Here is a 20,151-nt window from a genome sequence, read left to right as displayed (position 1 = left end):
TTCTGCAACACAGGAGGTGGGTTCCCAAGGTCTCTGAGGGTGATCTGAGCTCTCAGCTATTCTGAGGCCCGTATCCCTCATTGGGACCGTGCAACCCGAACCCCTGTGCACTGTGTACTTTTGCAGCATCATATGCTTTTCCGCAAACCCTAAGGCTGTGCTTTGGGCTACTTGTAGTCCTGACCCCGAGCAGTGTTTCCACCGAAGATTCCTGAACTGCACTCCACGAGTGTTCCGTAGGCTGGTATTTTGTGATTCATCTCGAGGTCCATTCGCGATCCCTGGTCCTTTGGCTTGTGGGTCCCTGTGAAGGTAACTTTAACTTTCCATGGGCTTTCCTGGTTTCTCCAGATGTGCCCTGACTCTCCATTGCTTGGAGAGTCCCCAGGACCTTGCTGGTCCTCACCAAAGCTGATTGCCTCTGATCGCATGGGTGGCAGTTGCCAAGGCTTGTTGGTGTTCCATCCGGACACTGACCCCCTACCCCCCAGTACTCAACAGCCTTTGTGGGACAGCTCACCTCTGAACTTTGGTCATGGTCGACGTCTCCTGGTCCCCGTGGCTGCAGAGTCAAGCATCGTGTCAACTCACCTGAAGCACCCGACATCGGTGGGCATTCATCTACCGAACCCCTGGTCACCCTGAAGTGTCCCAGACTCTGTCCCCTCTGCTTTCAGGTTCTTCTCACCTCGAATCCAGGCTTGGATTCCACGGACACTTTTCATCTTCCCGGCAGCAGCACTTTCCGCATCACGCCATTGAAAATTACGAAGATTCCCGACATCATTTGACAACTATGCACCCGGCTCCCCTGGGTTAGGTAACACGGGTACTCCGGTACTCACAAGGGTGCTGGCCTTAGAACCTTCCATATTTGAAAGGGTTTGCTCAAAGTCCTCTCCGAAGTGTACTTAATCATTAAAATTCCAACCGTGACTTTCCCATAGAGTTGTACGGAGCTCGTGCCTGTGTTCTTACACTGCACCCATATCCGTGGGTCTCCTGTGTCAATACTTTGGGTGGTTCCTTCGGGTCCCAGCAATTCTATATGCTCTAGGCACTGTGTCTAGTCAAGTCGTGGTTGTCATACCACTTTCTTAGTATATGGTTTGGTCTCCCCCTGGAGCCCACTGTGTATTGTGCTATTTACTGTTGTTCTAGTGATTTAATATTGTGTGCTTTATTCTCTAATCTCATAAAGAGGTTAGTAGAGAGTGTTTAGTTATAAATGCATATATTTTATATATTCCTTGTGTGGTTCTCCTTTCATTTGGTCATTAAGGAGGTTCTGATCTGGTAAAACAAGCTGCTTTATAATCCTTCGAGACTTAGCCTGAAGGCTGCTCTCCATAGCTACCACTAGGATAGCTTTCAATAAAGGTTGTCTTTAACCTAATCATCAATAAGGGTTGTTTGGACTGGTACAAAAGGTGCCCACTATAAATAGTGGACAGCATATACCAGGCCAACTTCTCACAGAGCCTTAAAAAGGACTCAGGCACAACTGCCCCCAAACCAAGCAAGCCCCCTCCACACATGTTCCCTATAGAATACCTAAAAATCCTGGTCACACACCGGTCAAATTGAATATTGCGTCATCTGGCTCTTCTCTTTTTTCCCTTCCCCCTCCCATTTAGTCTCTTTGATGACATCAACAGTATCTTAGGACTCCAATGACCTTTACCTGTCATCACCCTCAGAGACATGAATTCAAACCATTTCTAGAAAGAACACTCTCTTTCTCTCAACCAGTTTATGAAGATGCCTGCTTTTCCTACTCGTTTACGTTGAACCTCTCTTTATATTATTCTCTTTTCAAAACAATAGTCACTTTGAGCTGACCATCAATCCTCTTCACGACTAGACCCTCATTAATTTAATAATCAACCTACCTTCCGTACCATCTTCCTATCCATATCTAACATTCCATCCCTAAGAGACAAGTTCTTGCATAGTATTCCTGCATTCCTTTAGCAGATGAATTCATTTCATTCTTAGCAAATTTCAATGTGTTCAAAGCAACCATATTTCCAATGTTCACTGTCATATCTTCACCTGACCCAGCTGCTGACACGACAAAACCCAGGTTATAATCTTCTACCAGCACTCACAAAATTGAAATATGATTATACTTCAACAATGGAAGAAATCACACACACTTTTAAATGTTCAAGTATAAATGATCACTCAATGTCGACACTGTTCTCTTTGACTGCCAAGTCAAGGATTTCCTAAACCTTATTAGGTCTCTTCTACTGCACCAAACGAATTAACCCCCACAACTAACTCACCCACATCCAGAAACCACCATTGCAACAACACCTTCTCAGTCATCGATTTTACTACGTTATTACACAAAGGGCAACAACAGAACCACCCCACCACTCGCCTGACAGTGCATCCTGCGCCCTATGTCTCATCTCCTACTTCATCAGCCTACCGGTTTAACTTTACCAAATTATCTATCACATATGCGGACTCTGCAGGGAGACCTGAAGTTCCAGTGAGCGCAGCATCAGGGAAATCCTTCTGACTACATCCAGATCTCGAAGGGAACATCACAACAACTGTAGTGGGGGCTAACGAACCAACCAGAAATAACAGTAGTGACGGATGCGTCGCTCCTGGGATCTTGCGGCCATCTGGGAGAGGCAGAGATCAGAGGTGTCTGGTCTCCGGCAGAGTCTGGTCTCCAAATCAACCTTCTGGAGCTTCAGGCAATCAGACTGGCATCGAAGGCATTCCTTCCCTCTCTCAAGGGAAAGTGGTGCAGGTGTTCACAGAAAACACCACTGCAGTGTGGTACTGTAACTAACAGGGTGGGGTGGGGTTGTGAACCCTTTGTCAGGAGGCTCTCTGGACATGGCTGGAACATCAGGGCATAACCCTGGTGGCTCAACACCTGGCAGGTTCTCTGAATGCCAAAGCGGACAAACTCAGCCATCGGTGCCTGGTCGATCACGAATGGTGTCTCCATCTGGAGGTGATGCAAGGTCTCTTTCAGTGGTGTGGAGAGCCTTGGTTAGATCTGTTTGCCTCCGACAAAGTGAGCAATGTCAGCAGTATTGCGCGTTGGAGTTTCCAAGGGGTCGTCCGCTCAGCGACGCTTTTCGTCACAAGTGGAGCTTCGGCCTTCTCTACGCCTTTCTGCCTATACCACTTCTGCCCAGAGTTCAAGAATAGCAAGCACGACCGGGCTCAAGTCATTCCTGTGCTTTCGGATTGGGCATGAAGAGTCTGGAATTCAGACCTTCTGAGCATGGCCATCGATCCTCTGATCAGACTGCCCTTTCGGGAGTATGTACTGTCGCAGCACCAAGGACGGTTCTTCACCCGAACCTGTCCAGCCTCCACCTTCTTACATGGAGATTAAGGAGCAGGAGATGACAGCTTTTGACCTTCCACCCGAAGTCTGTGATGTCTTCTTGGCAGGCAGGCGTCCCTCCACTAAATCGGTATACACATGTAGATGGAACAAGTTTGTGGCATGGTGCTCAGCAAAGGCCAATGATCCCCTTTCTGCCCTTCTTTCAGAGGTTCTCTTGTACATACTTTCTTTGGGCCAGCAGGACTCTGTTTTGGACACCCTTCAAGGTTATCTTGCAGCTATCTCTGCCTCTCTGAGACATCTAGATCAGTCTTCCTTGTTCAAGTCACCCATAGTAAATAGGTTATTTAAGGGTCTTACTCACATGTTTCCTCTGTTCCCTTTCATAATGCCCTAGTAGGATTTCAATTTAATCTTGATCTTTCTTATATGTTCTCCCTTCGAGCCTCTTCATAACGGCCCTCTTACTCTTAAAACTGCTTTCCTTATTGCTAACACCTCTGCATGCAGAGTTAACAAGCTTCAGGCTCTATTTTCCAATCTTCCTTATCTATCTGTCTGTCCATCTGGATAAAGTGGTGATTCAACAAAAGCTTAGTTCCTTCCTAAAGTGTTCACGCCCTTTCATGTGAGGCAATCCATCACTCAGCCCACCGTTTACCACCCCCATATCCCTTCAAGGAAGAAGAGAGACTCCTGTTGTCAGAACCCAAAACGTGCATTGTCTTTTTATCTTGATTTCACCAAAGACTTTTGGGTGGATGATCAACTCTTCATTGGCTTTGTGGGCTCCAAAAAAGGCGGGAGTGAGAAATAACGGACCATATCTCGATGGGTTGTTCTCTGCATTAAAATATGCTATGCATTGGCGAAGGGGGAACCTCCTGTCGGGTTGCGTGCTCACTCAACTAGAGCAACAGCAGCAACCGCTGTGTTAGCACACAGAGTCCCAATCCTTGATATCTGTCAGGCAGCGATGTGGGCATCCCTGCACATTTTTACCAGACAGTACTGCCTGGACAGCCAAGTCTGGAGGGATGGGTTCTTTGCCCGTTTGATGCCCTGGACTTCCTAGTGTGTTCTTGATTCGCAGAGCCCCCTCCTGGGCTGGTATTGCTGGGGTATACATTCTTAGGTAAGGAATCTACAACTAATAGTCGTTATCAGATTAACAAGATACTTACCTTCGGTAATGATGTATCTGGTTGAGACATACATTAGTTGTAGATTCCTTACCAACCCACCCATCCTCCCCACTCTGTGAACTGATTTCTAGGGATAGGAACTCCCCTAAAGGGCTCTAGTTTTAACGCTTCACTAGTCTGTGTCTTTCATGGCTCTGCGCTTCTGGCATGGAAAGTTGTGTTAAGAACGGACATCAGCGAGCATGGCCAGGGTCTATATAGCTCCCGCCATGTCATCCCGTCGCCCACGATGACCGAAACCACCTACCGACGTGCAGGGGTACTGCTGTTGAAAAATCTCCAGATCCAGACTGATGCCTGGGGAAAATTATAAGGCAAGGAATCTAAAACTGATCTATATGTCTCTACTAGATACAACGTTACTGAAGGTAAGTAACTTGTTGTTTAGAAAGTGAGACTTATTGGTGATGCTAAAACCAGACATATTAGGATATTACTAGAAAGATCATTTTGGTTCCATATTGGGGAAACCTTTGAAACCATGTGAGCAATTAACTCTTAGAATAGCCTTGCATGTGATGTGGGTGAGGACTATTCACAAAAAAGTCTAAATTATGTTAAAAAATTATATCAGTTAGCAATGATTGCTTTCCTATTGCTATCAATGCTTTACTGTAGCATAGTAATGCATATAATGGCCCAGTGTTCATTCAGACTTTACATTTCTAGTTTTCTGTAGTTCTAAACTATTCTGTACTGATGCATGCTGTGCATCATGGATTAAAGTGTACAGATTATATTTATTGTTTAATGGAAGTATGGTATCTTATAATTAATAACAAGATCCATATATTTCTTATGTTTAGGTTCTTTAGAAGTAGTATTTATCAGAATGTGCCGTGCCTTCGACTCGCAGAACAACACAGTATACTTCGATGGAAAATATGCTTGCTCAGAAGTTTTCAAATCATTAGGTAAGATAACATGAAGATTAATCTTATGCAGGTCTAGAGACCTGCTCTATTCTTTTACATCGGTAAGTGGTATGATCAGTAACTTTTACTAATATGGTGGGAAACAGAGTTAACGTCTTCTACCTGCTATATTTTAGGAGCACCTACAAGTGGATATTCTGCTCCTCCCTAAGAACAGGGTTGATACATACTGCTGCAGCACTGCTATTTGAGGATAGATCTGTATCAAGGTCTTGCCTGAGACTTTGTGTGGAGGCTGGTGTAACCTTTGCTGTGCTCCATTCCATGCTTTAGGACAGTGAATAATACTGATGTTGAAGAGTTTATGGGGTTATTTATAATCAAAGTAGTCCCAAGCTTATAATGAGACAGAGTGAATACTGCTACCAGTTCTATCTATTTTGCATCAGATTAGGATACAGCATAGGGCATAGAATTGATAGAAAATCAAAAACAGAGCTCAAAGTCAACTGTTCAAGAGGAGCATCTATTGATGCAGCATTTGGAATCCAGCAAGCATGTCCTACAGGGTACGACTTCCAAATGTAATTTTTAAAAAGATTTTTTATGGATTTTCTCATTTAGAACAGGGAAGCTGCCTGAGACTGGGGTGTCACCACTTGGCAGGATAGACTCAGAGATGCCAGATATTCCAGGTGCAGGTGTGAAGTTTTTGGAAGCCTATTATGTACCTGAGGCTTCAGATCAGGCCAGCCAACTTGCCCTTGGAGTCACTCTAGGTTCTGGGTTCAAGAGATGTAGGTCCTGTCCTTTTCACCCAGGCAAGAAGGCAGTTGGCATCAAGTCAGCACAGCAAAGCAGGAGTCCAGCAGAGTGGCAGTCCTTCAGAAGCACAGGAGTATCCACAGGTCCATAAGTGGTGTTGTGTGAGGTACATTATTTATACCCAGTTGTGCCTTTGAAGTGGGGGAGAAGCTTCTACAGATTTCCCCTTAAAGTCCCTCCGGCATCCTACCTTCCCTGGCTCCAGAATAACGTCAGTGGGTATGCAGTCCTTTGTGTGGCGACAGGACACAGCCTATTCAAGATTGGATGAACTGCAACCACCTCAAACTCAATCCGGACAAGACGGAGCTTGTCTTGACCGGAGGTGGTTGCAGTCCCTGGTCCCCTTCCCATTGGCCTTCTTCACTTGGTGTCCCCCCGCTCCCTGTCCCCAAAGTCAAAACTCTTGGTATTTTCTTAAACTCCTCACTTTCTGTTCACTCCCAGGTTAATTCGGTTGTCTCTTCCTGTTTTTTTTCCCTTAGAACCATTAGGAAGATCTCTCGCTTCTTCTCTCTACCTGCCCTAAAGATCATAGTGATGGCTATGGTGCTCTCGCGCCTTGACTATGGCAACATCATTTACAATGGCGCCCCAGCCTATGCCATCCACCGTCTGCAGCTAGTGCAGAACCAGGCTGCCCGCCTGATTCACGGCCTGCCTAAATTCCATCGAGTCACCCCTCTACTGCAGGCCCTGCACTGGCTGCCGGTGAAAGAGCGAGCCCTGTTTAAACTTGGCTGTACCACCTTTCAGGCCAAAATGGGCACTGCCCCGGAGTTCATTTGCTCCGCCATCACTTCCTATACGCCGGGAAGAGAGCTTCGATCCACTCATCTGTCCCTGCTAACCACCCCCCGTTTCAGAAAGAAAAAGGCGGGCGGAACAAAATTTGCAGTTCTTGCCCCTGTATTCTGGAACTCCCTCCCCACGAAACTCCGCATGACGCCCTCCTATATCGAGTTTCGGAAAGGTCTTAAAACTCTGCTCTTTTCCCAAGCTTATAATGTCTAGACTCCCTCTGCTCCCGTTAGCCTCCTTGCAACCCAACAGCGCCAAGAAACCGCACGGTATAAGCGCGCTATATAAATGTTTTTAAATTCAAATTAAATTCAAATTCAAATTCAGGTGTAAGTGAGGCTGGGCCCAGCTCCTCCCTACCATCTTGCCAGTGATTACCTATCCAGTCACACCCAATCCCCCATTGTGTGTGGCTGTCTAGGAGAAATATACAAAGCCCAACTATCATTCATGTGACCAGAGACAGGCTGCAGGCACCAAACGACTACGGCAATAAAATGCCAAGTTTCTAAAAGATGAATTTTCAGAATGGCATTTTAAAAACTGATTTCACCATTAGTTATGATTTTAAACTGTGATTCAAGACACATCAAACTCGGATAGGTTATCTCTTCCCATTTGGAAATTACACTTATAAAAGATAATAAGGCAACTCCAATATCACCCTATGGGAGAGATGTGCCTTGCAGTATTGAAAAACGAATTTGAGAGTTTTCCACTAGCAGGACATGTAAAACTTTAAAGTGCCTGTCCCACTTTTTAAATACAGTGCACCCTGACCTCTGTGCTGTCCAGGGTCTACCCTAGGATGTATTATATGCATTAAAAAGGAAGGTTTGAGACTGGCAAAAGTTTTTTTTTGCCAGAACGGAATGGCAGTTTAAACTTCACCCACAGACTCTGCAATGGCAGGCCTAACACATGTTGAAAGGGCTAATTAAGTGGGTGGCACAATCAGTGCTGCAGAACCACTAGTAGCTTTTAATTCACTGGGACTGGGTACATATAGTACCACTTTAAGTAAATATGCCAATTGGGTATAAGCCAAGTGGTAAATTGTTCAGAGTCCTAAGGCCACTAAACACGAGTTCCAGGAACAGAAGTGGAAGACAGAAAGTTGGATGAAGACCACCCCAAACCAACATTATTTCTCTTTTTTTTATCGTTGAAAAATTATTACCCACACTGGATGTTAGAAAAGCACCGATGTACTATTTATTGCCCTAATTGAGGGTTTAAACAGAGGGCAGATGTACAGGACCACCATGCTACTCTTTATTGATTTTGGGCAAGTACTTATACAATCATTAAGCCTGGTGTTGCAGCAATAAAAGTGGCGTGCGATTAGATGTGCAGCATGGTCGATAATAACATGAAAAGCACTTTACAGCTCCCCCAACTATAAACTCAGCTCAACGTTAAAGTGAAGTTGTCTGTTCTGTGATATGATGTGCAGCATAAGAATCTATAATACGAATCACAGTGCAAAAGATAAAATGTTACCTGTAACACTTCTTCTGTGCTTATATCTTGTGTAGTTTCACATAGGATCCAGCCAACCTTCCAAAAACGTAGGATAGCAAAAATGTTTTCATTAACGTTAACATAAAATTGATGTATTACTTCACACGAATGCAGATGCAGGGAAGTATACCGTCTAAAGTTGGCATCGGAGTATGGCATTGTGGGTTTCGGGTTGAGATCACATTAAGGCATTCAGGATGTGCCTGTAGTCGACATCCATAAAACTTGAAAAAATAAGATGGAATTTAGGGCTTTGGCACTAGATCGTAGAATTACAGAGAGAATGTAAATACAAGCTGCAAAGTACAGCTCAGGCAAGGAATGTTTTTGCTCGCCGTGGAATCCCTCGCTCCGGCCTTCAGTGGTGATGGATCAATGAGGGTATTGAACAAAAAATCTGTCCAGACAGGCAGAATTTATTTGACGTTTTTAGACAGTGATTGTATTATTTGGAATTTATGTAGGTGCAATAGGATATCCGAGAAAGTTGTACATTTTATTTTGCTCTAGCAGTGGGTTTTCTTTTTTGTGCCATAAATTGCACTAGAACATTCACATACAATGCATACTCGAAAACTGTTATTGTAACTAATAATAACCAATAATAATACAGTCGCTTTTATATGGTGGTAGTATCCCCAGCTGTAGTACCATGCTGTGCTTCCTAGAGGTATTGTAATTTTCTGGATGCCCTATTGTGCTTACAACAGTTGTTTCCACATCTGTGTGCCCAACAGTTGTAGACACTTTTTACTTTCCATTGACCTTTCCAAGGCATACTACTTGTGACGATAGTCCCGTATCCATTATCCTTTCACTTGAGCTTGTTGTGTCACCTGTGAAATCCTGTCTGAGAATCTAAGCTTTATTCTTTGTTTACTTGCTTAGGTTGTGAAGACTTCATTACATTTGTTTTTGAATTTGGGAAGAGCCTATGTTCTATGCACCTGACAGAGGATGAGATAGCGTTGTTTTCTGCGTTCGTCTTAATGTCAGCAGGTAAGATATAAAGTGAATCCTGCTAGTGGGAAGGAAACAGTAATGTTGAACCATTAGATTTATTTTACAAATATTTTCTTTACTCCTACCGTTTATTGCACCGCTGAGAGCTCGAACATCAGTGCATACAAGCCTCACGTGTTCCTTATTACTGTTTCCACAGCCTCACTCTTCTCCAGACTTTGTTTGTAACCCCAAAAACATCTCATTAGCCTTATAACATACGTGTGACTTCAGCAAATCATGTTTTTACTTACACCAACATTATTTCTAAGCCCTTTTGTGGTCCCTTCTCGGGAAAATGTGGGAACACTGTAAGGCGGCTGGACATCTTCCTACTGTGCAAGCCTGAATATGAGCAAAGATGTAGGCCCAGCTTCATAGACAAGGGTAAGTACACGCTCCCAGTAGAAGTCAGAAAGTAACCTAACCTGCTGAAGGGCGTGACACAGAAATCCTGAACCATGTGGGACTGTTCACAGATCAAATTTTTATGCACATCACAGGACAGTCTTTACTAAACGGTATATCTCTGTATTGCCTCCCACGAGACAGAAAATAAGGAAAACATACGTGTGTCCTGGTAATTCCATGCATTATTGCACAAACAGCACATTATGAATGCATAAAGTATTTAAATGGGAATAGTTTATTTCTTTTTTTTCCCCCCTAATTTGCCTCCAACCCCAGCTAACTAGAAATCAGAAGGACGCCACTGTTCCTCCACTAAAGAGAAGTAGGCTTTAGGGTAATCTTTCTCGCCCTTGTCCCCCACCTACCAGTGGCCTACCAACTTCCTTCCAGCTGCTGACCTCCCGTTGTTAATGAGAGGGTGGTCCTGCTCTCTTCGAGTTTCTTAGACCGACGACTGATGCTGGCGGCCTGCCTTTGATCGAAAACTGGGGCCCCTAAGGTAATACCAGCACAGTCTGAGAGCTCCCCTGAGGCTTAATCATAGGACAAAACAAGGCAAACAAAATAATGTATATAATGTGCTCAGAAATCAAAACCAAAAGAAAAAGAAGGCTAATTAAACTGCAGTCCAATTTAACAAACAGTCCCAAATGGCTCTCTTCTCTAGAATTCTTCAGTCTGGCCAAGTCTGTCTTAGAAGATGAGAATAGTCTCTTGTGGGTAGAATCAAACATTCTCATAAATGCCACTCTCAGGGCCCCTCAAAACAATGTAGTTAATTCTTATGTAGATGTGGAGAAGTGTGGCTCACTGGTTAGCGGAGGCAGACCTGGAAGCAGTGGTCAGCCCGGGACCAGGGTTCAATTCCCGGCTCGGCGGGGTCTTGAGTCCTAAAATGTCAATGGACTCGACAATTCTCGCTCCGGTGCCTACTCGATTCACGGGTTCACACTCTGCGACTCTGGGCAATAGCTTGCTTAATCTCCACAACGGCCCCTCGCGGCGGGATGCCTGGCTTTCACCTTGCGGATACCCTGCCGGGGTTATCTCACAGGGGAATACCAGGACGGGTTCCCTAAGCAAGCACTTAGAAACCGCTTGGTGATTTGCGCTATATAAATTCCTGTACATTTACATGAATGTTATGATATTAGCTGTCAAGATGGTACAGATTAATAAATAGACAGCACAACAACAGAGATTTGCAATAAAAACTTCCATGAGAAAACAACTTCACTGTTTGAGAAACCGGTCTAACAGGTGACTAAATAAGCCTTCTCTACAACTATTAAACAGGGAAAACAACGGAACTTGTAGCATCGATCCTTAACTTTGTAAGAAAAATGTACACAAACCAAGCACCAAAAATGTCTCTGCTTAGAAATACTTTTGTCCAAAGTTTACCTAGCTTTTCTTTTTATAAAAACAAAGTCACTGTCTGTGAAAGGATTACTGTTGGAAACCTTCCATACCACCACTGTTAATTTGTGACACCTCAGTGTCAAATATGTAAAGTGCAAAGAGCTGAAGAATTCTTCCATTACTGAGAATCCTAAATTGAATGTCATATATGATGGATGTAACTTAGAGGGTCTCCAGCTCTTGCAGGCAAGGTCAAGTATCTGTTTTCTCAAACCAGTGTTTTCATTCCGGCTGACGCTCACAGTACCAGTTTTAATAGGGTATGTGCTGAAATGAACGGGTTACGTTTTTTTTTTACTATATCTTTAGTCACTTTCTGTCAGTGACAGGCTTTGCTGGGGCTGATATTCAGGCCCCCACCCTTATGGCTCCCTAGTGAATGGACAGTTCTCTCGCATCAAAACTGAAGTAAAGACAGAGAGAATTCCAGTAACTCGTGGTAAATGGATTTAGATTTCCATTTTCTACGTCACGACTTGTAAACCATCAGTCCAAATCCTGTGTTTTGACTGAATATCGTGACATTTTTACTTAGCTTAAAACGCAAACATGTATCTAATTTACTGATTTCATTTGCCCATCTGAGAATACGTTGTTCTGTACTTTAACACTTTTGTAACTGACTACTAAAACATATATATTTATAGTAAACACGTTATAAATGCATTATGCATCAATTACATATTTTGTTACCCAACCTTTCTCTGTTTAATACAAGTACATGCTTACAAGCTCCAGCATGCCTTGTGCCTCTGGTTTCAAGTCACCATCTTGATATGCGGCCAGATGACAGCTTTATCTACGTGATGTTAAATTCCTAACTTCCATAGTTTGTTTTTCTGTCAGTAAATTGCCACCAAGGAATAATGATTATTACACTGCCACTGGTTAGAGTAAGTCTACACTCCAATAATTCGAATTTCTTCATGAGAGCATACTTCTCATAGGTTGCTACTTTACTTATTCTGAGGTAAACTTGAATTAATCCTAGCCTCCAGTGATGCCAGCTTTAGAGCAAAGCAACTGGTGGTACTGCACCAGGCGCCAAGTTCATGGGCTTCAGGTGTGCGCTATATTTTGAAATATCTTGCAGGGTTAAAAGCACCTGCTGCATAGTTACTAGTGTTCCCAGCAATTTTCAGGCAATAATAATGTTAATCTTACTATGGTGATTAATATACCTTCTGGAGAGATCTGAGTTGTATCTCCTCACAAAGTATTGCTGAGAGTTAATGTGCTATCTGCAAAGTATAGGTGACGTGAAGATCACAGAATTATATTTTAGATAGCTCATTGGGTTACTGCTTTCGTCACAGAGATCGTTTTGTTACTTGGCAATTCATACGTTACAATCCGTTTAATATAGCACAATGAGCTATGGAGTGGCACTAAAGAGCTGCATTAAAACTGCAAGGCAACGGTTTAGAACCTTACGTTTTTCCTAAGTCTTTGTTATCCTAAGGTGCTAAAAAAGGTTTGTTTGAGTAGAAATAAATTCTCTATTAGCCCGCTTTCTAGAGCACAAGCCGGATACGAAATTCAAACACTACCTCGACCTTATCCAATCTCCCCGTGACAGATCGCTCTACATGAAGCTCAGAGTAGGCTTACTACCATTAAATGAGGTGGTGGTGGGCTGGAAGAATCGTAGCCAAATTTCTGTGCGCTGCCCAGGGTGCTATGCGCCCCTTGAATCGCTTCCCTATTTTCTCTTCGCTTGTCCCGCTTATAGGGCTCCCAGGAGGAAATGGTTAAAACCTGCATGCATCAACTTGGGGTGCAAGGATTACAGGGTAGCTCTTCGAATGTTTCAATCAGATACTTCCTCCCCCAGCATGATCTGTGCGGTTGCTAAGTTTCTGGGAAATGCCTGGCTGATTTGCACTAAGCTGCTAAATCTTGGAAAGAGATAGTGTCTCCTAGGTACAAATGTCGGTTTACGCTATTTTTAATGTCATCTGTCTTATTGTATATATTGTATTAGTCTTTTATACCGCTTTTTAGACAATTTTTTTTTTTAAGTGTAATAGTTGTATGAAATGATGGATGTTTTATTCGGAAAAATTCTTGTCATGCTTTTATGATATTTGCATATCGAATAAAGTGTTATCAATTCTCTATATTAAAGTCAACCCCAGCCACTGTGCTCCATTTTAAATTATGAGTATGTGCTTCTCCAGACCAAGCACTCACAAAATATGCTGTTTTGTAGCATTTCCTGTGCATTGATTTACGCAGTTCTATGATTCATTGGCTGTGTATTGTGAGTGTGTGTGTGTGATGTAAAGTGCTCCGCACCCTACTTTGGTAGGAGTAGAACTATAAAAGAAATGAAATACATGTAAGAGACGGGGCTACGAAGATATGAAGGGCACCGTTGGAGGGTGCAAGTGAGGGAATCCATGGAAAAGGAGGTCGCCATTAGTAATTACTGTGGGACACAACCCCACTCATTGTTTTTGACTTCCATGACACCTGGGCCAGGAACCAGCTATATGCTAATCCGCCTTAGTCTTGCTACAGTAGAAACCATCCTGCCCAAACTGCCAGATTAGATTCCCTCCCAGTGGCAACACAAGCAACCCAGACCGGTTTTGGCCTATATAGGCCTCTTCAGTTGGCTGCTTCCAGAGTCCTGTCACAGTGAGCACTGAAATAAAGTCTTGGCATACCAAGCCCACTTAAAGTTCTTACTAAAGAGAAAAAAAAGATGGGTGGATTGCTTGAATTAATCTTAGCCACTGGTAATTACCCTAGGTTGCAATCTATTCTATTGTTTTCTTGCCCATCATGCCACCTCGGGCAGGAACTAGCCATAAGTGATTCAGCCTTGGTCCTTCTCCCATAGAAAAGTAAACAAAAAAGTGATGATTAGAATGCTTGAATTCATCTCAGCCCTGGTAATTACTCTGGGCCACATGCCAGTCTATAGATTTTTCTTCCTCAATGCCACCTCGAATTAGACTATGCAAATTAGCCTTGCTCCAATAGGAACAGTCCAGCTAGAACAGTCAAGACAGGTCATCTCTGAACTGGAGCACTATCAACCCTAGTTTTGTCCTAGTTAGTGCTCTTCAGTTGGGTGCAGCTTGGTACCAGTGACACAGTAAGCACAGGTCCCACTCCTGAGCATACTATTGAATTTAGGTTGCTGAACTTCAGTAAACATAAAAGTTATTCTCTGCCACTCGTAACTACTTTGGGCCTCTTCCCAGTCCATAGCTTTTTTGCCCACCATGCCACCTCAGATTAGACCCAGCCATATGCAAATCAGCCTTGGTCCTTGTCCATTAGAAACAGTCCAGTCTGAAATGCCAAGCCAGGTCCTCTCTGAAGTACATCGGATCCATGCTCACTGTGGCAGTGAACCAAAGTGCAACCGACGGACAATGCCCATCTAGTGGAAACACGGTTTTGCGTTGCTTGTGTTCCGGTCCAGAGAGATCCTCGCTTGGCATTTCGGGCTTGACTGTTCTTATTGGAGTTAGACCAAGGCTGATTTGCATATGGCTGTGTCTAATCTGAGGTGGCAAAGTGGGTATAAATCGATGTGTTGGAATGCTATAGAGAGATTGCCAGTCAGGCTATTTGCATGCATTCGTCCAATCACGTTTTGTGTTTCATGCTCCAATAGGAACAGACTGAAACCAGTCTAGGCTTGCTTGTGCTCCAATTAGGAGGAAACCTGGCCTGGCTGCAGTGGGGACTCCCTCGTGGGCCCCAGGGCTATGCCTCCTCGTTTTCCGGCCTAACATGGTTTTTATTATACCAAGAGTCAATAATGTATTATTATTGACTCTTGGAATAATAATGAAAATGCTGTCCGCAACAGCCCAAGGAAGCTACTGACACTGTCTGATGGCAGGCGCAGGTGCATAAATATGCCTGCACTAGCCATCATAGAGATTATCTAGGGCTGGTGGAATCGCAGCTCTGGCCTCAGGGCCCTGACACGTCCTCCCCCATCTGCCACGTGCTAAAGCTTCACAGTTAAAGGTTGCCCTGAGCCCTGCAGGCTTATGCCGTACAGTGCCTGTGGCTACACATCAATCAGCCAGTCACCACACTCTTTCCCAACTCGTCATAGCATTGAGAAATAGTGGGTGAAAGAGCAAAGATTTTTCTTTGTGGAAAAATAATAAAATCATTTTAAATTGAAAACCTCGAATCTGCTGCGGCAAAGTTCGAGGTTTCAGTTTCATGCTCCAGCGCTGGAAGCTGAAAAAAACAACAGAAATCTAAACAGGGCCTGTGCAGGCAGCAAGGTAAAATAAAAAACACTTTCAAATGTGTGTGTCTGTGAGAGACCGTGTGGTAGCCTGAGCATGTGTGTGAAAGTGAGAGAAAGTCAACGAAGGTGTGAGTGACAGAATGAGTGAGATTGATTGAGACTAAGTGAGAATGAGTGAGTCATGGTGAATTTGAGAGTCAGGATGAGTGAGGCTGGGTGAGTCTGAACGAAACAGAATGGGTAATAGTGATAATGAGCAGGATTAAGTGAGATTCAGTGGGAATGAGTACGATTTAGTGGGTTAGAATGAGAATGAGTAAGCAAACCCTCCAAGAATAAGTTACACTTGCTCACTGGAACTGAAACCAAGGATTATGCCCCACCACTTTTAAATCACCAGCCATCACACCCTGGCAGTTCTTCCTATTGGAGCAGAACCAAGGCTGAGTAGCATATGGCTGGTTCTGTCTGAGGTGGAATGATGAGAAAGAAAACAATGTACTGGTATGTGGCCCTGAGTGAATACCAGTGACCTAGACTAATTCAAATATCTGACCCACGACTAATAAGCATTTGACACGGGTAGACAGGTGCCTAGTCATTTTAGACTGTTTGATCCCTGTTGCGGGTCATGAAGGGAGGAAGAGGCTATAGTGTATTTATTATACTTTAAATATATATTCTGGATATCGAGAGCATATGCTGTGGTGTGGCAGCTAATATGGCTTGGCAGACAACATCACAAAAAGTAATATATAGAATCCATCAATTTAGGGGTAGGATATGGAGTCTGTGTTTTGTACAGCTTAGTTTGAGGGAATGTTTTTGACTAAATCACGAGGCCCAGACACGAAGACCTTGTTTCCCATGTGTCATCAGCACCTTTGGTTACTTTCTAAACCACAGTCTCTTTGGGCAGGGTTAAAGGCAGAATCAACCTGGCAAGTTCTTGTGGTCACTTTTGCGTAGTTTAGTGTGTCTGGCAGGGTAGGCAACTACCACATTCCTAATGGTACCTTTTGTGCTCAACGTGCTCTGTACTAAAAGTATACATTGCCATTCACACTGTGGTTTATCTAAGGCAAGCTTCATTCTTCATGAATAACTTACTGAAGAAAATTGGAAGAATTATGTTACAAATTATGGTGCTCAACTCAATCTGGGTGTTAAAAATAATCGCTTGTCCTTCAGATCGTTCATGGCTTCAAGAGAAGATAAAAATCGAGAAACTCCAGCAGAAGATACAGCAGGCCCTTCAGCATGTCCTTCAGAAGAATCACCGGGAAGCTGGGATCCTAACTAAAGTGAGAATCCAGTCTTTTTTACCCCGATATGCTCTGTGACCGACCATTTGTAAATCTTGTTCTTGCAAGGCATATTTCACTGAATCCTGATAGCGTGTGATGCAAATAGAATTGGTTGTCCCAACAACCAGCTGTCTGGTATGTGGCACCATTGTAACCCCACAACCTCTCGGTCCACGTACTTTAGTATGTCGGTGAGTAAGATAAATGGTGCTGTAATAGGGCCACGTGGGCATTAGCACTTTTATTTTGAGAATCAGTGTGACCTCTGCCTGTGATAATTTGATTCACTTTTATTAAACAGTACATGCTGTCTGTGCTTGGTTTCCCTTGGCCCCAGAGGTGAAGAGCCTGTTGCTTGCAAGTAAGCTTGGAGATTGCTGCAATAGTGAGATGCACTAACAGCCCAAGGCATTGCTAAACTTGATGTAATTGAGAAGATAGGCTTTCTACAGAGTTTCTGTCTTATCACCTCGAATTTATAGATGCAGTCAGCAGAGCAAACACCTCTCAGTACTGCTGGTGGCTGTGATATTGGGGTTCCACTCAACGGGCCTTATGGTATTATGGCAATTTGCAGTTTGTGATGGTTTGTGTAGTAGCTCAGAGTGTCACTGCTCAGATCAGAGTGTACAACCTACACATCACAAGTACAAATACAAGCAGAAAATATTGAATCTGATCTTGCTTACAAAAGCATGTTTGTTTTTACCACGGCTAATATTGAATTATTGTGCTCACCTCCAAACAAAAGTAAACTGTGTTGACCAGAGGTGTAGTTTAGTGGCAATATTGTTGACTCTGGAGACCTGGGTACGGATTTTTCTAATCCTATGGTTTGTTTGAGTCTGAGTAGTGTAGTTCATCTCAAACTATAACTATATTTAAAGTGCATTCATAAAAAATAGAGTACTCTGATTGGTACTGCACTAAATGAATATTCTAGTGTATTCTTAACAAACCACCAGTACTGTAAACTGTTCACAACTGGGCCCCCTCCCCAAACACATCCACTAGACTACTGGCCTTCAGGTTCCAGAGGTTGCTGCTGAAATAAAAAAAAATGTTTAGTGTAAAGTGCTCAACTCATTTAACTGAGTTGGACGCTACATGAAATTCCTTGTACACAAACAATACTAAAGTAGATATTGGAGGGAAAAATCCATCCATTTTAAATATTCTTCACTTGCGAAATTCCCCACTTGAATTTATTGCATATGCTTTGTTTCCTCTGCATTGATAACCTTGGCTTCCTGCATTTGTTTGCATTGCAGTTAATATGCAAAGTGTCAACGTTGCGAGCACTATCCGGACGACATACAGAAAAACTGATGGCATTTAAAGCAATATACCCAGACATTGTGCGGCTTCACTTCCCTCCATTGTACAAAGAGTTGTTCACTTCAGAGTTTGAAGCTGCCATGCAAATGGATGGGTAACGGGTACCTGTCTCAGTCTAGTACTTCTGGAATGTCCGAAGTAGGAACATTTAACAAAATGAGAAAACAGACACTTTGCGCGGCCCTGCACGGACCGGGCGAGCCTGCGCGCTGCACGTCTTTTGGTGGCCGGGGCTAAAGGAAGGGGAAGCAGTGAACACACCAATACGGATGGACTTGTTTTGCTGATGCGTTGTTTTTTTGTATTGTTATTATTTTATTTCTATATGGCCTAAAACTATGGACCCTTTCTCTGTCTCGGCCCGCCATGCTTGGGTCTGCGCCGCTCAAAGTTGTGAGGGGCTCGAGTGAGAAGGCCACCTCTCAGTAATGCACTGCCCGCAGACTTTCGACAGCATTATCTGGATGTCCCTTAAAGTAGACCATCTGCACAAGGTGACCTGCAAGAGGGGTTACGCAACAGCAGGAGGTGCTATTTTCTGTGTTACGTCCTGACTGCATCATGAAGGAAGGTTATAATACTTGTGTTGTCTACTAAAAGCCATTAGACAGAACAGCACGAAAAGGGTCCATACCAAAAGTTGCAATTAGCATTATATTACAATACAGGGTAACTGGGCATGAAGACTTATTATATATAGCGCAGAGGAATATTGTTTATATATTGTTTTAATTAATATTTTAATGTAACTTTTAGTGACTGGTATTGCTTTTTGTTGTTGAATTTAATATGGCACTTTTATTTTGCACATTCCTCCAGCTCATCCTGTTTAAATGAAATGCTTGTGTAAGTTGTCTGTGTTGCATGTGCACCAGGGATACAAGTTTATCTGAGACCAAAAGAGAGAAAGTTTGGAAGGTACGGTGGGAGCTGACTTATGCTGCTGTTTTCGACATAACTGGTAAAAAAAACAAAAGGCTGGTCATACTCTGAAATCGTTGCACTCAAAAATGTAAAAAAAATGTGAAATTTGGTTTCCAGAGTGGTGTTGCTCTTTTGTGCGGTAGTACCGCCGCAAAGTACAGGGATTTTTAAACTTGATTTAATTTATAACTGCACAGTACGCTGAAAATATATCCGCTAAATACTTTGCCAAAATCACATCAACAAAAATGTATAAAGGAGGAATTGCATGCAGCATATTTTGCAGTATTAGGTTCCTTCAAAATACGGCATACTTGTGATGGAAACATGTTAATATTATTTTCTTTGATATTTACGAAGGGTTAATTGGGGTCGGGGAAAGATAAATTGAGATGAGTCATGCTCAAAAAAGAAGATGGCAACAAAAAGGAGAAGCCATTGATCGTTTTAAAATTGAGGGTAGGTATAGGGCAATCCCCTGAAGAAAAGTTTTTGTGTGGGTTTTTTGTACTAGCACAACCACATGGAACAATACGATGTGGCAAAGTCCACTAGTAATACTTTAGGAAAGTAATTTCCAGAGCACTAACTTTACTGCCAAAGCAGAGCTACTTAACACTGGCACTTAACTTTTACTGAATTATACCTGTGCACTATTTGTTCTCCTACAGAAAGAGTTGTCTTCACTGTTTGTTGTAACTGCCCTCTCAGGATTGTAGCAATAACAGCTGGAAAGAGATTTTCCTAAATATTTAATACTATGACTAACTCAGTCCCATCACTTAGCACAGGCATTTTAAATTTGGTAATACAATGAGGTTCACCATATGAATAATTCAACAAAGGATTTCATCGAGTCATTCCAGACTCTAACCATTGTAAGACGTGGGGGGTGCACATGCACAAACACTCGCTACAAAAAGTATTATGATGTAATTGTCGGAAACAGGAACACGTG

General features: G+C 43.1%; 1 protein-coding gene across 1 annotated transcript in view; it reads left to right on the top strand.

Moving 5' to 3' along the window:
• Nucleotides 1–19,024, top strand: part of RORA (RAR related orphan receptor A) — a 246,692-nt gene extending 227,668 nt beyond the window's left edge. Inside the window, exons 7-10 of the mRNA XM_078680822.1 lie at nt 5,340–5,447; nt 9,447–9,557; nt 16,816–16,928; nt 18,203–19,024. Coding sequence (XP_078536948.1) covers nt 5,340–5,447; nt 9,447–9,557; nt 16,816–16,928; nt 18,203–18,367 — 497 coding nt within the window. The 3' untranslated portion in view covers nt 18,368–19,024. The remainder of the gene's footprint in view (nt 1–5,339; nt 5,448–9,446; nt 9,558–16,815; nt 16,929–18,202) is intronic.
• The last annotated feature ends 1,127 nt before the right edge of the window (nt 19,025–20,151 follow it).

Source organism: Lissotriton helveticus, chromosome 3_1 (assembly GCF_964261635.1).
Source record: "Lissotriton helveticus chromosome 3_1, aLisHel1.1, whole genome shotgun sequence".
NCBI classification, from domain to species: Eukaryota; Metazoa; Chordata; class Amphibia; order Caudata; family Salamandridae; genus Lissotriton; species Lissotriton helveticus.
Note: the sequence above shows the minus strand (reverse complement) of the source record. Positions and strands in the feature narration are given on the sequence as shown.